General features: G+C 46.8%; 2 protein-coding genes across 3 annotated transcripts in view; one reads left to right on the top strand and one right to left on the bottom strand.

Annotated features, from left to right (window-relative positions):
* LOC102912887 (uncharacterized) overlaps positions 1-16,534 on the top strand; it is a 102,318-nt gene that overhangs the window by 51,319 nt on the left and 34,465 nt on the right. The window lies entirely within an intron of this gene.
* On the bottom strand, positions 2,417-5,340 carry LOC143270663 (uncharacterized). Of its 2 annotated transcripts, none has more exons than XM_076561459.1 (4): positions 5,157-5,340; positions 4,552-4,984; positions 3,870-3,915; positions 2,417-2,665 (listed from the first exon to the last, which is right to left on the bottom strand). In XM_076561459.1, the coding sequence occupies exons 1-4, from the start codon at positions 5,236-5,238 to the stop codon at positions 2,570-2,572; spliced, it is 657 nt and encodes a 218-aa protein (XP_076417574.1). In that variant the 5' UTR covers positions 5,239-5,340; the 3' UTR covers positions 2,417-2,569. The 2 variants fall into 2 exon arrangements, with proteins under 2 accessions (XP_076417574.1, XP_076417575.1); XM_076561460.1 differs by having other exon boundaries at positions 4,552-4,981.

Raw genomic sequence — 16,534 nt, 5'->3', positions numbered from 1 at the left:
AACTATGAGGCCCTGTCCTGTGCACACTTCCTTGCCTTCCTGTCTGTGTGAGCAGGTCTGTACTGCCACTAGTACCTCTTTTTACTGAGTTGGGATCCCTGAGGGCCTCTGGGGATTGGCCTGTCTAGTGCTGGATGTGCTCCTGTGAGCCGTGAACATATGCTGGGAACAAGGAATGAAGGAATGTATGAGGGAATGCAGGCCACCAATGTCCCTGTGCCAACTCCAGTGTTCCTGGGCCTCTCCACAAGGCTGAGAGAGTGGGCACTCTGCTGGCTACCGGATAACAGCAGTGTGCCAATATTTTGCTAAGTGAGTGAATGACTGAGGGGTTGGATCGAGGGTTTCTGGCAGGAAAAAAGCACAGGGAACCCACAGGAACCCAAGCAAAACTTTCTCACCAAGCTTCAAGGAGGTCAGTGCACTAAGGATCCACGCTCTCCTCCCACAGCTTGTACTACTGGTGGAACCCTCAGGTCAGCAGATAACATTCTGTATCTGGAAGGTTGGTGGCAATGGCCCAAATGGAACTCAGGAAAGACATGTCTTGCTGGAACATCCAATGTGGAGCCTTAGGACCTTTCCTCCTGATTCCTCCATGGCCCCAGTGAACCCATCTCTCTCTCTCTCTCTCTCTCTCTCTCTCTCTCTCTCTCTCTCTCTCTCTCTCTCTCTCTCTCTCCTTTTCTAAGTGTGGTCCCACCTGAGCCCTTGGGGATTATCCTAAGATAAAGTTGATTGCAAATATCATCCGGAAGTCAATTAGGAGTCAATTAGGAGCAGAGGCCATGGTGGTAGTGGCAGATGCAGCAGTTTGTGTGTGTGTAGGACTGGGGGTGTGGTAAGGAAGGATGAATGGGGCTCACTGGTGTAGGAACTCTTCTTCCTACAGAGAAACAGTGGAAGCCAGAAGCAGCCAGGAACTCAGGCTCCCTGGAGACAATCTGAGGCCCATGGAAACCACTGCTTTCACTCCACCCTTACAAGACAGGGAACAGTTTTCAGACTATTCCAAACCCCATGGGACTGTAGAATAAGAACTGAGCTCAATGCAGCCTACACAGCCTGGGGCCAGGGCCTGTGCTCAGATTCGTTCTTCCTTCTAGAGACTCTTCATACTCTTCCTGACCAAAGACAAACTGGGGATCCAAGGCTCCCAACTCTGGAGAGCTCAGAGTTGATTTTCTTTGCAGTAGGTGATGGTTATTACAGAGACCCACAGTTGGTCCATGTGCACCAGCACACAAGAGAAGGTGGAGCCCTCAGGTCTAATGGGACATCTCTGTCAGACCCCTTGCTCACAGGCATAGGGACCATGAGGATGACTGGTGGAAGATTCTTAAAGCCAGGGGAACTGGTTATTTGTACTGAATTATTAATTGCTACACCTGAAAAGGGGAGACCTCCGGTTCAGGGCCATAGATGCTGCCCTAGTGAAATTCTACTACAGCAAGGGCTTGAAATCATGATTCTGGAAGACATCATAGGGACTCAAAAACAAACTAGCATGTACTGGCAGGAGGCAAGGTCCCTGGAGTACTCACATTCCCAGAGACTGAAAATAGACTATGGATTGCAATGGCAGGAGAGCATGGTATTGGGACAACACCATGCAGTAAGTTTGGGGCTGTACACCTAGGCCATAGCTCTCCATCTCAATAAGATGGACTTTCTTATTTGGACCTGTAGCTTTGCATATGCAAAGAAGCAGTACAACTTTTCTATGCACTGACTGACTGTTCCAGAACATTTCTAGGGACTCAATCTTGTTTACAAATTAGAGCTGCTATGAAGCAAAGGTCCCCTAAATCTTGAGTACTGAGGGTTCTCCAAGGCAGGTGACAAAATGCAGGGAGAAGGCATATTAGTCAAGATCTCTGAGCAGGTGAGGGTGAGACCATATGCTCCCTGACCTGGAATGGAAGAAAGGAGGCAGAAACCCTGTTGTGGCCAGGATAGATGGATTCTCCTCTCCCTCTCAAGCATCAGGACTCTGGCCAGTGTGGTTCCTAGTGCCCTGGACATCCACAGAGAGGGTGCAAACCACACATCATGTACCCCTTCCTCCCACTGTCAAAGTTTCCTCCTGGATCTAGGGTGGGACTTACTGGAGTGTGGGTGGGAACAGCCATGACTAGAAACACAATGTCCTTTGCTGGGGACTTGCCCCACCTGACATTATAAATAATTGTTCCACCGAGGTGGAGTGAGTTGACAAGGCCATGATGAGGGGACAGAACAATGTGGGGTCAGCATGAAGCAGGATAGCACCGGGAAATCTTCCTTACTCAGCAAGGCACAGTGACCACAGTTTGCCAGTGTCTCCTCCTGCCATAAATTCCATTTCTGGAATAGACTACTATGGTTCAAATACTTACACCCACATTTTAGTAACCTGAAAACAATGGAACCAACATACTTAGAATCCAGCACTTTATTACTGATAAAATTGCAGGGAAGAAAATGATGTCATGGCCAGCATGTCTGGCTGAGACATTGGGGGCATGGCCAGGTTCCATGACATCTGGTTCTTGGACAGAGTTGGCAGTAAAGTGCTGCTCTAAAATCTTCAGGGATCGTTGTTCTGAGGACCAGGTGGTGCATCAATCAGCACCACCATTCTATTGCTTCTCCTGAAAATGGCTCTCCTGGTCCTAAACCATTCCTACAAGCAGAAGAAAGGGTTGCGTTAGTACACTGGACTGTACCACCACTGATGAACACATGCTGAATCCATGTATACTGGCTCAATTTTACTAACATTTTAGAACATATATGGATTCCATCCCTGGGTCAGTGTGTGCTAGGTATGTGCTCCAGGACAGAGCTACTCCCCTAGAAAAGCACTACATTTCTGATTGCCCAGGAACTGTTTATCTATCTAACCCTAAGAAAGATTGAAGACTTACCTCAAGTGTGTACTGATTGTTCAGAATGCTGGAAGCAACAGGGTTCATTCTCATTGAAATAGTCAAAACACCCCCATGAAGAACCTTAGGACATGTACCAGCACAACCAGTCCTTCAGCTATGGGACAGACGTAGAATATTGCTCCTTCTCTGCATCAATTGATATTTTTAATGCATTTGTTCAGGAAAGGATGCGGATCTAGCTCGTGTGTTGTTCCTGGTTACTGCTGTGTTTTGAAGTATCAAATGAGTTCTCTTGGAACCCCAGAGAACTATCTCAAGGCTCAAAGCTATCTGTGAAAGGATCCATGGTGATAGCCTTTTGTGAGTACCCAGAATGCACATTGTATGAGACAAAGGGCACTTCTTCCTGTTCTATGCTTCCTCCCTAGCCTCCAAGCATACTATCTATAGGCCTTTTCCCTTGTGGGCATGTGGTCTGGAAAAGCCAAGGATGATTGTAATGCTGAGCAGAGTTCACATTCATAATCAATAAAAAAGGTAAAAGGGCTCTGGGCATTTGAGGTTCCTGGTCCCAGTATTGATTCAGAACTAAGCCAGGCATGTGACATTTGCAGACTAGATCAAAACAAGTCTGAGAAAAGTTTTTCTGACACACACAGAGTGAAAGTATTGGAAGTGGGCAAGAACATGGTCTCTTCACTTAAGTGAGGCATGCAGGCTGCACAGCCTTCAGAAGGTCATGGAGAACACACTATGTTCACCGAGGGTCAGACAAAACACCTTGGCATCTTATGTTTTCAGGTGTCCAAGTTGGCATTTCTTGCCTGAGGAAATGGAGGTCTTTCATCATATTGAGCATTGCCTGGGTGTGGACTGGTCTGGCATCCTTGGGATGCAACTTCAGGGTTCCAAATTGCTCCTACACCTCTCTTCTAGCCAGCAACAACCCAAGATGTGGAACCCGTCCAAAACATTAATTTTTTTTAAAATACTGACCTGCACATCTTCTTCTGCCACACCCATAGATCTTGCAAGAGCCTTCCTGAAGTGAAAAGTTTTCGACAATTAGACCTTGTGCTGTAAACAAACTGTATAAGGACATGTCCTGTTTCCTTTTCAATGTTTGTGTCCACACTTGTGCACGCGCGTGCGCACACACACACACACACACTCACAGAGAGATTGAGAGAGAGACTTGTACAGCCACACAAACAGTATTCCTCACACCTATTTTGGGACTTACTTTAGTAACACGTTTCTTTCAGGGATTAAAATTAAGGGTACCCCCCAAACACAGGTATGTTGTCCATGTACTTAACATGTAAACCTTCATTAAGAGAGCCTCCACGATATAAAATGTTAGTCAAATTTTCATCTGAGGTGGAATCCCTCCTGCATTTTCCCAGCCACACCTCAGGCTTCTCACTCATACTTACAGAGACTCATTTAGAACAAGCACTGTCTAAATGTCCCACTCAAGTACCACTTAAACAGGCAACAGAACACATTCTTTCCAGTTGGACTAGGGCACAAGTCCCTACTCCAGAATCCAATTTCTAATGGAGGGTCCAGACATGGTGGCTTTGTTTCTAGAGGAAATGAGGGGTTCAGGAAGCACCAAAGGACAGCCTGATTGCAATGCCAGAAAACCAGGAGCCTAGCAGGGCATTCTGCTTACCTTACTTGAAAGCTGGGGAAGTGATTATCTTCGAAAAGACGCTCCAGTTCCTGCAGCTGAGACTGGGTGAATCTGGTGTGGCTCTGGAATTCCCCAGCCTGGAGATTCTTGGTGCCCTCAGGCATTGCCGCCTCTTGCTGAGGTTGCTGTTGAATACTGCCGCCATGGCCACCTTCTGCCTGGATCCCCTTGTCCATGGGGCCAGAACTACCATCGCCAGCATGTGCTCCTTCCATTTCTTCTTCTTCCTTTTCTCCCTCCTCTACCACTCCTGTGGCTTCCTGAGCAAGACCGGACTGATCTAGCTCTTCTTGAGCATGCTTGCTTGGAGCAAGTTTGCCCTGAGCAAGCTCACCCTGAGCAAGCTCGCTCTGTACAAGCCCTCTCTTGCCTCCTTTCTCTCCAGCCTTCAGGACCACTGCATTCTCACCTGCTAGAGAGAAAAACACAAAGATAAAGAACTGCGCATCTTGGCCATGGATCATTGGAAAGCCTAGAGAGGGGCCACGGGCAGAGCCGGGTAATCGAAGTGCATGGCCACTGGCCTTTCCAACAGATTTGCTTCCCGGACTTTGCCCAACTCCAGTCAGAATCATTTTACTGACCATGCTGTTGTTCCTGGTCCTCATCAGCTCTGGGACACAGCATCCTGTTGAAACTGTGGCTTTCGTCCTGGCAAGGCTCCATGTGGGGAATCTTTTGATCAAACCTGAGTTCCGAAGCTTTAAAGCCACGTCCTCACTTTCTGGAGCCAGAGGTACAGCTCTGACTCTTGGCCTGGAAGGCTTGTCTTCTGGAGACTCAACGTAATTACAATGTGACCAATCACAGATTCTGGCCTGCACAGACTCAGTAGCTGTGGGCTTGTCCTCTCAGGTGTCTTGCCTGAAGCATGTTAGAGCTGAAAGAGCAGGGAGTACTTTAAAAAATGCAGTGAGTGTGTGTGGTGGGCTTGCAGAACCTGTGTCTCTGGTTTGCTCCTTAGCAGACACCTCTAGTTTTGGGTAAGGCTGGACTGTTCAAATTCAGTCACAGGGAGTAACACAAAGACCTTCTCAAACTCAGCAGGCCCTTGAAACCAACTAAATCACAGGACTTGGTGGTCTGCTTGGACTGCCCACACTAGCTGGGAGCCCTGTCTTTATCAGTGTGAGACAGCTTGACTGTCCTACTGATCACAGAAACTCTTTGTGTCTCATCTTCAGTGTTCCTGGCTTGGCTGTTTCAAACCAACCCTCCTTTTAGCCCTAGCATCCCTGCAACATATGCGAGCAACTTAGAAATTTGAACACAAGTGCTTTTTCCTCACTAAGGACAGAGACCTAGCTCCTGCATCCATACCAACCCCAGATTCTGAGATATGTTTCCCAAGATGCTGTTCACAGGGTTGGAGTGAAGCAGATAATCAATCATGCAATCAGGGTGCCCCAGAGACTGTTCATTTCCTCCACTTTCTAAAGAGATCACAGGACACTGGGTGTATTCTTTTATTTCTGGCAGTTCGCTCCCAGGGCTTAGCAAAGAATGATGCAGTGGAATATTGCTATCTGATGGGTGACTCAGCACCCATAAAGATGAATGCTTGCTGTGTAACCAAGAGGAGATGTAGGGTGCACTCTGGGAGTAGCTAACACAGGTAAACACCAAGGCCTGCTATGTTCCAATCTGTTATCTATGTGAGTCTGGAAACCAGCACCTGTCTCTGCCTTTACCCTTGATCCTCTTGACTCTGCTGTCCCCATCTTGGACGTGGGGAAGGGACTCCACTCTGCTGATTCCTGAGGATGTCTACTGCTAGCTTGCTGCTATCTAGTTGCCGAATCCAATATAACCAGGCAATGACAGAAAATTTGTACCCATAAGCAGCTTTTGCTGTGGAACAGCAGTGATTCATAAGCCCTGCTCTGAATGATTTTTTACTGCTCTGTGTGATTTTTTCATAAATTATCTTCTGTGAGGTACTCTCCAGGATTGAAATGCATTAAAGAAATCTTGTGGGGCCAGGCGGTGGTGGCGCACGCCCTTAATCCCAGCACTCGGGAGGCAGAGGCAGGCGGATCTTTGTGAGTTCGAGGCCAGCCTAGGCTACCAAGTGAGTTCCAGGAAAGGCGCGAAGCTACACAGAGAAACCCTGTCTCGAAAAACCAAAAAAAAAAAAAAAAAAAAAAAAAAAAAAAAAAAGAAATCTTGTGGCTCCTTCTTGTTTAGTTACATGCTCAATGCTTTAGGTCAGTGATTCTCACCCTTCCTAATGCTTTGGCCCTTTAATATTGTTATGCTGTGGTGACCCCAACCATTTTTGTTGTTGCTTCATAATTATAATTTTGCTACTGTTATGTGTCATAATATAATATCATTGTTTTCTAATGCTTTTAGTAAAGTTCTGTAGACCCCAAAGGTAAAAGGGGCAGCAACCCACACCTTGAGAACCACTGCTTCAGGTTAATGCTTGTGATTGTGGAGTTTCTACACCATTTTGCCATGGGACTCTGCTCATCATAGTTATTAGATAGGAAACCTACCTGCACACAGATTGTACTGAGGGATTCACAGTCACAACATTCACAGGCAGAATCATCTGTAGCCAAACCCTCCCATCTCATTGTCCCATACCCTAGAGAGTGTCTAATCTTCAGAATGTAAGAGTAGTTCCAGAAATATGGAAAGAAAAAAAGAAAAGTGGTTGAAAACCTTTCATTATGCTAGTTAAGGCTGGGAAAGGAAACACAAATGAGTTCTAAGTCTGTTTTATTCGTGCACAATTAAAAAAAAAACCCTGGATCACTGCTTAACGGAAACCCAGGACAATATTAAGTTTACCTTGAAGAGTGTTGATATAATTCAAATGAGCAATTTTAGAAGCAATTTATCAGCTTGTGGGATCAGGATATATACCTGGTGCCTGTGCGGCTTTTTGGAGCTCATTATCTATGATGCCACACCTTGCACAGCCGTGGTACAGAGGGGAGGGTCTTGGACCTTCCTCAACTGAATGTACCAGGCTCTGCTGACTCCTCATGGGAGCCTTAACTTTTTGGGGGTGGGGATAGGGAGGTAGGTCCGGGCGGGAATGCTGGCTGAAGCGTGAGGAGAGATGAGACGGGGATCTGTTGTTGGTGTATAAAATGAATAAAAATTTCTTAAAGAAAAATAGAAGAAACACAATTGACAGAATGAATTCTTTGATGAGTTTTTATCTGCATATGACATCATGCAACATACAGAAAGAATAATAATTGGGGAAGCTTTTCTAGATTAGAGACATCTTCCACACACCCTTCTTCAGCATTGTTAGGGACACCTGACAATCAATGAGCCAGCTGTGCCCAGGTTGGCTCTCCCATGGGGCCTTTGTGGCTCACAGGACAGGATACACTGACCCCTGCACTGCCCACTTAGTCAGAGCTCACTATGTCCTTTCTCTGCTCAGCACTCCATGGCCTGAGCTTTCAAGCCATCAAGTGATAATCATGTCTTTGTCAGGAATGTCAGAGGCTGCCACTTAGTTCATCTGAGCCACAACTGCTCTCTCTCTCTCTCTCTGTCTTCCTCTCTCTATCTTTCCCCTCTCTCCCTCTCCCTTTTTTGGTGTATACTGGTGTCTTGTGTAGAAATAATGAAGAGTGAGCCCCTCTCTGAACCAGGAAAGGAATGGACAGGTCAGGGATCCTCCCTTCAGTCTTTCAACCAGCCACATGACTTTGGAGGGTTCTTGCTTAACCCCTCTGGTATGCTGTATCCCAGCAACAGGCCCTGGAGCATTCTTGCTGTATCCAGGCCTTAGGTCCTGTTTCTGGTTGCAGGTTTCTTCATATAGGGACTCAGTAAGGACTCTTCCTGCTTTTTGTAAGAGACACATGGTCAAGAGAGAGAAGAGATGATTTAGAGAGAGGCCAAGATTGTGAGCTGGGTGGGAAGACATCTAGAAGGATAGTTTCCTGAGGAAGGAGAGGGTGGGAGGCTGAAGTGAGCTCCATGGAAGAGTAGTTCTGAAAGAGATGGTAGAAGCATGGCCAGGAGATGGTGGGGAGACAATCTACGCCAATTTTCCCATGAAAAGGAGTCAAGGTAGGGGAGAATGATGTACCAATTATGAGCCTCGCCAGGCAGTGTTGGCACATGCCTTTAATCCCAGCACTGAGAAACAGAGTGAGGCAGAACTTTGTGAGTTTGAGGCCATCCTGATCAACAGAGCAGGATCTAGGACGGGCACACAAAATACACAATAACCAAAAAAATAAGTATGATGCCCAAGAAAGAGTTTGGAGCTGGGGTTCTTCAGCAGTGCCCAGGAGAGAGGCCACTGAGAAGTCAGAAGACTGAGCAGCAGGATGAGAGCATGCTGTCAGCATGCCTGACTGTGCATCAGTACAGAATTGAGGCAGGCTGCAGGACAGTGGTGGGGGATTTCTCATGTAAGTCAGCATGGCCAACCAGGTTCCACTGTACACAAGGAAACCTGATCACTTGTAAAATCTCCAGGACCCTAAATGTGCCTTTGTGGGGCTCAAAGTCCAGTAAAAATTGTTCTGCTTTATGGACAGTTGACCACATAAACTTCCCTGGTGCTCTCTGAGAGGGGCCTGTTCTTCCTGGGTGCAAGCTTAGGCTGGCATAACAAGCTCTCATATAGTCCCCTGGTGGGGAGGTAAGAACATTCAACTTCTTCAGTGACACCCATGTAGAATGAAGAACACTTACTAGTAGACATTATTTATAATGACTTAGTGTGTGTTGATTTGGCTGTGATACTCACTGCAGAATTATGTCGAAACAAAAAGCTGGGAAGGGCCTTGATATCCTTCACGGGAGAATTTACTCCAAAGGCAAAAATCTGACCCGAGGATAGATGATTTTACAGACCATGAGCATCATGCAATCATAAGTGCAGTCAGGGTGATCTTTCCAAAACGCCAACCTGACTCTGCTGCTTCTCTGCTCAGACACTGCCCACAGCTGCCCACTGCCCTTCTGACTTTGCCAGAGCCCAACACTGCCCTTCTCTGACCTCATGTTCCATTTGAAGTTGTCACCATCAGTGTTCCTTGGTCCACCTTTGTGCCTTCTGCTTTTATTTCTGGCATGTCCTACTTTCTAATTTAACTCTGAGGCCCTGTCCTGTGCACACTTCCTGGCCTTCCTGTCTGTGTGAGCAGGTCTGTACTGCCACTAGTACCTCTTATTACTGAGTTGGGATCCCTGAGGGCCTCTGGGGATTGGCCTGTCTAGTGCTAGATGTGCTCCTATGAGCCGTGAACATATGCTGGGAACAAGGAATGAAGGAATGTATGAGGGAATGCAGGCCACCAATATCCCTGTACCAACTCCAGTGTACCCGGGCCTCTCCACAAGGCTGAGAGAGTGGGCACTCTGCTGGCTACCGGATAACAGCAGTGTGCCAATATTTTGCTAAGTAAGTGAATGACTTAGGGGTTGGACTTAGGGTTTCGGGCAGGAAAAAAAGCACAGGTACACACAGGAACCCTAGCACAACCTTCTCACCAAGCTTCAAGGAGGTCAGTGCACTAAGGATCTACGCTCTCCTCCCACAGCTTGCACTACTGGAGGAACTCTCTGGTGTCCACAGGTCTACAGCCTGCTTGACTCCCTTCCTGTTCCCATTTGACTGTCCTGAAGCAGCAGTAGGATCCACCAGTCCCTGCTGTGACCATCCCCAACATCGGTCAGCTGGATCATGATGTTTCACCACTCCATTTCCATGAGGTGGTCTATTCTTACCTTTATTTCTTATTTATACCTCCCTACAGGAATGAAGTGGGCAGTCAGTGAAGAATAAAAACAAAGCCAGACCCAAGAGTGGACACTTGACTAGGGAAGTAGAAAGAGGAAGGTAAGTGATGGAGAGATGTTGGTAGTGTTTCAGCACTAAGTTTTCAGCAGGCTTCAGGGTGCCTAGCCAAACACCATCAACCAGTGTCCCAGTAGCAGGGATCTCGGTATGCCAACTGGGAAGAGGCCCTTGCAGAGCAAGTCTGCAGAGAGCAGGCCACTGAGGAGCTCAAGTGGAAGATCTCCCATGTCGGGCATGTCTCAAAGGCTGGAGGAGTTTCCCTGCCTGTGTCTGAAGCACCAAGTCTCCAAGGCTGTGACCCTAACTGGATCTCAAAGCAAAAGCAATGACTCTGGGAGCAGTAGTGGGAACTGGAAAAACTCCCCTTATCTGAGGATGATCTCCAGTGAGTATGTCTCCAGAAGGCTGAGCAGGCCTGGGGAGCAATCTTCTCTAATGGCCTTCTAGGAGCCAAGAACCCTGTCAGGGCCTTCCGTCCTGGCTTCCTGGTATGATTGACAGTTGCTATGGACTGAGCCCCTGAGGTCCAAAACCAACAGCAGTTTGGAGCTTCAGTGAGCAGGATGTGTTTACAGGGAAGGTGTGGCCCTTGGGAAAGTCGAGTGTAGAAGGAGCCTTCCAAGTTGTGTCTCAGCTGAGACCCTGGCCTTGGTGAATTATCTTCCTAGGAAATGGGTGGGGATCAACTATGGGATGAAATCTGCAGTGAGTAAGAAAAAACAGAGGCCTTGTGGAAATGTGTGGACCACATCTGTTGGTCTAGTACTCTACACTGGGCCCCTGGTATTTGGCAGAGCACGGTTATTAAGCTAATGTGTTTATCTGGGAGGTTCTTCTTTAGGATTTCACACAAAGTGAAGTTAGAGGCTGTCATGCTTCCATGCTCGGCCTTTCCAGGAGCTTGGGCGGGGTGGAAAGGCCTGCTGGTCCTTCAGCAGGCAGAGCAGAGGGCTCATCTTCACCAGGGCTACTGGGGAGGATTTTAGTAGTACTGTTCAGCCTTCTCTTGTCCCTACCCCCGACTTCTAGTGTCTCCTCTGAATGGTCAAAGTGTCAAGAGCAGGCCTTTACACCCTGGTCTCCATCCCAGAACTGTCAGTCAAGCAGCCCCTTCGCTGGCATGTGGTCAGACTGGTTCCAAGGCAGCCAGCTATTCCCAACATGTTCTGGCCACTCTTAGAATAGAAGGGGCCCTGGAGTACTAGCATGTGTCCAGGAAGTTCCTGTTTTGTAATGGGAATATTCTGGAGTCCTGGTGCTGGATTTCTTCTCCCAGAAAAGACCTACTTCACAGTTCTAATAACCACCTCACCACTGTCTTTACGTGCATGTTTCCTGCTCTTTGTCTTTGCTGTATAATCTGAATCTGATGTTGGTGAAGTGTCCGGGGCCTTTAGAATTATTTTCTCTGTGTCTTGTTGTGATTATAAAGACACTCATTTCTGGGATGGGGCTGTAGCTCATTGTGCCAAGTCTTTGTGTAGCATGCATAAAAACCTGGAATAGAGTCCCCCAAATTCCATAAGTGGCAGGGTATCCCAGTCTGACATACTTGTGACACAGGAATATCATAACTTCAAAGTCATTCTTGGTGAGCTCTGTCTGGGGCATTTTTTTTCAAAAAAAAAATAAATATATAAAAGGAAGGAAGGAAGGAAATAAAGATATATATATATATATATATATATATATATATATATATATATTGATTTCATATTTATCTTATCAATTTCATGTCTCACTCCTCATTTTCCTGTCGAGCAGTGAGCAATAAGCAGGAATTTGGTTTTTAAAATTTACTCATGTTTGTTTAAAAAAACTGTGTGAATGTACAGTTTTGTCCTAAAAGCCTCCTTGGGATCCAGGTGTTTGCATCCCATCTCTAGTGGCATTGTGTTTTAGGTCCTTAGGGGGGAACTCCACTCCAAGTCCCCCTCTGCTCCCCTGAGCTGCTGGTGCCCCTCTTGCAGGTCTCCTGTTCCATGTGAGGGGTCAGAACATAGCAATAGTTCAGAGGGCTTGGGGAGCCTTTCTGATCAGTAACCTCCTGAGGAATTCCAGCCCTATGGAGGAGAACATGGCCACTTCTATATCTATAGAAAGCATGGGGGGCTAAGACCTTTGGAAGTATTGAAATCCAACTTCTATTCAGTGTCCCTCTGTACCATGTGTGATCCTGGAAGATCCCAGGCAGTCTCATGAATGCCACAAATAGCTAAAATGGTAGATACACCAAGTGTTTCTTGAATTTTTAATGTCATCTCTAGTTTTTTATTAATATTGTATATTATGTTTTTAACTTTTTTCTTGATTCTTTTAGAATTTCACATCATGCATCCTAATCTCAATCATCTCCCTGTGTCCTCAATTCTGCCCTGTGCCCTTGCAACCTGCCCCCCAAAACAAAATTTAAAAGTAAATCTAAAAAACCAAAACCAAAAAAAAAAACACACAAAGAAATCAATCAACCCCAGCTCCCCAAATCTCCATGTGGAAGCTATAGTGTATCACAATATACCCTTTAGTCCATCCATCTTTACTTGCAAGTGTTTATTGCAAGTAGTCATTGGTCTGGTTGAGTCCCTTGGCTTCTGCTGCACTCTCGATGCTGGGCCCTCACTGGAGCTCCTCTTAGATATCTTGATGTTGCCTTGTGTCATGGAGATCCTGCAGTTTTGGGTCTGCAGGACCGGCCCCCTCACATGCTCCAGAAGTTCATAGATGAGGTGGATGTGGCGGTGGACTACCTTGTTATCCTGGGACTGGGTGGTAGCTGGGTTGGTTCAGCCTGCCAGCTTTACCTCCATTTCACCACCCAGGCAAAGCTCTCCATGTCTGGGTCTGTGGCCCTACTGCACCCTGAGTCTGTGCTGATGTCCATGGCCCATGTCGCCACCAAATAGCACACTGATGCCCAGGCTCTGGGCTTCCACTGGTGGCCTTCTTGGTGCCTGAGGTCTGTGCTGCTGCCAGGCCCATACAGACCTGAGTGACATGTGCTGCCACCCAGGGTCAGGGCATCATACAGGCCAAGCTGCAGGAAAGGCCAAGTCTGGCTCAGTGGCCCTGCCACAGCCAGGGTCTGCACTGATGTCTGAGACTCCTGTGTAGATGTCCAGGATCTGGGCTTACACCTGGGCCCATGTGGGTGTTCAAGGGCCATGCTGCCAATGGCTCCATGCATATCAGAGGGACCTGCATTGCCAACTAGTTCCATGGTGACATCAGGCATAAGCTTCTGCAAAGGACTGTGTCTAGGTCCATTGTCCAACCACAGCTGGGGTCTGAAATTGATATCCGTGGCCCATATTGCCACTAAAGGCCACTCAGATGTCAGGGGTCTGGGCCACCACTTAGGGCCATATTAGTGTCCAAGGGTTGACCCTCTGTTGGAGCCATGTAGATCTGAGTGGCCTGTCCTGGCACCAAGAGCAAGGGTTTCATTGGGGCCTGGACTGTGGCCAGAAGCCATGTCTGGGTCTGTGACCCTGCTGCAGCTGTAGGCTGTGATGATGTCCCTGGTTCCTGTTACCCCTGAAAACAGTGAGGATAGGCCTGCACAGAGTTGGTCCTGCCCCTCACTGTCTGCAGCACTAGGGACAACTGGCCCTGCCCCCCACCAACTGCAGCAATCAGAAGAGTGGGCCCTACACTTTGGGCAGCACAGTAGAGTTTTCCCTGCTGGTGGAGGTGGGATGAGCCAGCCCTGAAGAGTGAGAGTGGGAGAGCTAGCCCCATGGTCTGTCACATGGTAGCATGATCAAAGGAGAGATGCCCCTTTTCCCCTCAACCCTCTTCCCTTGCCCACAGCCCTCCCTTACCTACTTCAGGCAAGAAAAGCAGGTCCCGGGTTCACAAGAGTGGAAGACGTGATCCTGCCCCTCACAGACTGCAGCACTCAGGAGAGTGGGCCCTCCCAGGCAGCACAGTAGAGCTGACCCCCCATGATGGGGGTGCAAGTGATGAGGCCATGTGAATGCAGGGGGAGATTAGGCCCCACCACTCATCTGCCATGTGGTGGAGTGGGCAAGACAGAGATGACCTCCTCCTTCTCTCACGCCTTGTCACCTGTGGTGGGTTAGTGAGCTAGCCCTGAGGCCAAGGCAGTTGGAGAACAGGCACTGCCCCCAACTGGCAGTGCTGGGAATCAAACCAGAGTCTTAACCCTTAATATCAACCAGTGGTCTTAACCCCTGAGCTATTTCTCTGGCTTTCTGGTTTCACCTCTTAAAAAAATCATTTACACATTAAAAATGAGATGGGATTCCTTCTTTTTAAAAATATTTCAAAAGATAATAAAAATTTATATCATAGTTAATAAAAATACTTCTCTAAATTGTGTAAGAAGTATGGCTTGGACCTCTGATAGACACGGTGTATGTTTAATCCCACTTGATTTCCTTTCTAACAAAAGTATTGCAATTTTATTTTAAATTTCACAATTACTTATTTCATATACTTGAGCCAATAAAAATCTCATATATATTCATATATATATATATATATATATGAATACAAAGATTAATAAAGTAATCTAGGTACTGTATACAATGAAAGATCCTGTAACAGTATATATTTTCAAGGCAAATTTATTTTTCACAACACAGGGAAAAATGTAACTCCATGTCAACATACAAAGGAAAATATATAGTATTTAAGGACTTCAATTTTCTCTTTATGTGTTCACTTAACGTTAAAAATCCAGATCCAATGCAGCAAACATATTTCATTTATAAATCCCACCATTCACAGAAGTTCTGTGCAGGATCTTCATGGTACTGGCTGATAGCACTTGGGAGGCAATGATAGTCAGAACTCTGTGAGTGTGAGGGCAGCTTGGTCTACAGAGCTAGTTTCAGGACAGCCAAGGCTGTTATACAGAGAAACCATGTCTTGGAAACAAAAGAAAACAACAAAACAAACAACAACAACAACAACAACAAAAAGGCAGCTGGTGGTGGTACACACCTTTAATCCCGGCACTCTGGAGTCATAGGCAGATGGATCCCTGTGAGTTCAAGGCCAGGCTGCTCTCCAGAACGATATCCAGGAAAGCAGGTGGTACACAGAGTAACTCTGTCTCAACACCCCCAATTCCCCCAAAAAGTCACCTGGAAAGAGGAATTGCCTCCTTCAGATTGGCCCGTGGACATGTCAATGGGGCATTTTCTCATCAATGATTGCTGTGGGAGGGCCCAGCCCAATTGTATGTCAGTGGGGGTGCCCAGCCAAATGTTCCCAGAGAAACCGTGTCTTGAAAGAAAAGTAGAATGAGAAAACCATGGGGAACAAGGCAGTAAGCAGCACTCACCCAGGGCCTCTGCATCAACTCCTGCCTCCAGCTTCCTGCCTTAGATTCCCCAGAGGACGGATGGACTGTAACCCGTAAGCCAAGTAAGTCAACCCTTTCCTTCTCCAAGTTGCTTTTGATTTGTGTTTTATCACAGCATCAGAAAGCAGACCGGGTTGATCACTTAAGACATTTTCCAGGTTAGGATCACTACAAAATTTGAATATTTGGTTAAAGACATGGGAAGGCCAGGCAGTATACAGTGAGTATATATGCATACTCCACAAGGTGGCACCCTTTGTATTAAGAGAAAAGTAGCTAAGCTCCACCATAAGGCAGAGCCATACTCTGGCTTGCTGTGGGCCCTGGTTTTCTGCAGTTGGAAGACACAAGCCCAGTAGGGTTGGGTCTCTTACAAGATTCCCTTCCCAATTCATTAGCAGTTTCATTGTCTTCTTTAACTTCTATTTGAAGCCTTGATTCAGCAGTTTGCCTGGGTGATCAGGAGGTGGCCGCTTCTTTCACATAAGGCTTCAGTGTGGGCAGGAAAATATTTACAAACTCTACACATTGCTTTTCTTTCTTTGGCATTGTATCCATGAACAGATTTTTTTCCAGTCAGGGTTTCTCAGTAACAGCCTTGGCTATACTGCAACTCACTTTGTAGACTTTGCTGGCCCCGAACTCACAGAGATCCACCTGCCTGGTATAAAAGGCATGCACTACCATTGCCCAGCTACCAGGGATGGATTCTTATGAAGGGAGAGACTGGCCAGGAGTGTATCTGAAGCAATTGATTGTTCCCACTGCAGTTCTTTTCTTTTAAAAAATTAAGAAAAGTTTGTCTCTCCCCCTTTCTGAGGTGGGAGTCTAACATTTCT

Source organism: Peromyscus maniculatus, chromosome X, assembly GCF_049852395.1.
Source record: "Peromyscus maniculatus bairdii isolate BWxNUB_F1_BW_parent chromosome X, HU_Pman_BW_mat_3.1, whole genome shotgun sequence".
In the NCBI taxonomy this organism is placed as follows: Eukaryota; Metazoa; Chordata; class Mammalia; order Rodentia; family Cricetidae; genus Peromyscus; species Peromyscus maniculatus.
The sequence above is the reverse complement of the archived record's forward strand: the minus strand, read 5'-3'. Positions and strand labels throughout refer to the sequence as shown.

Coding starts and splice junctions, on each gene's coding strand:
- LOC143270663 (XM_076561459.1), bottom strand. CDS start 5,238: ATGGAGCCTTGCCAGGACGAAAGCCACAGTTTCAACAGGATGCTGTGT. Junction 3,916..4,551: donor TTCCCCAGCTTTCAAGTAAG/GTAAGCAGAATG, acceptor TTTTCACTTCAG/GAAGGCTCTTGCAAGATCTA. Junction 2,666..3,869: donor TGGCAGAAGAAGATGTGCAG/GTCAGTATTTTA, acceptor TTCTGCTTGTAG/GAATGGTTTAGGACCAGGAG.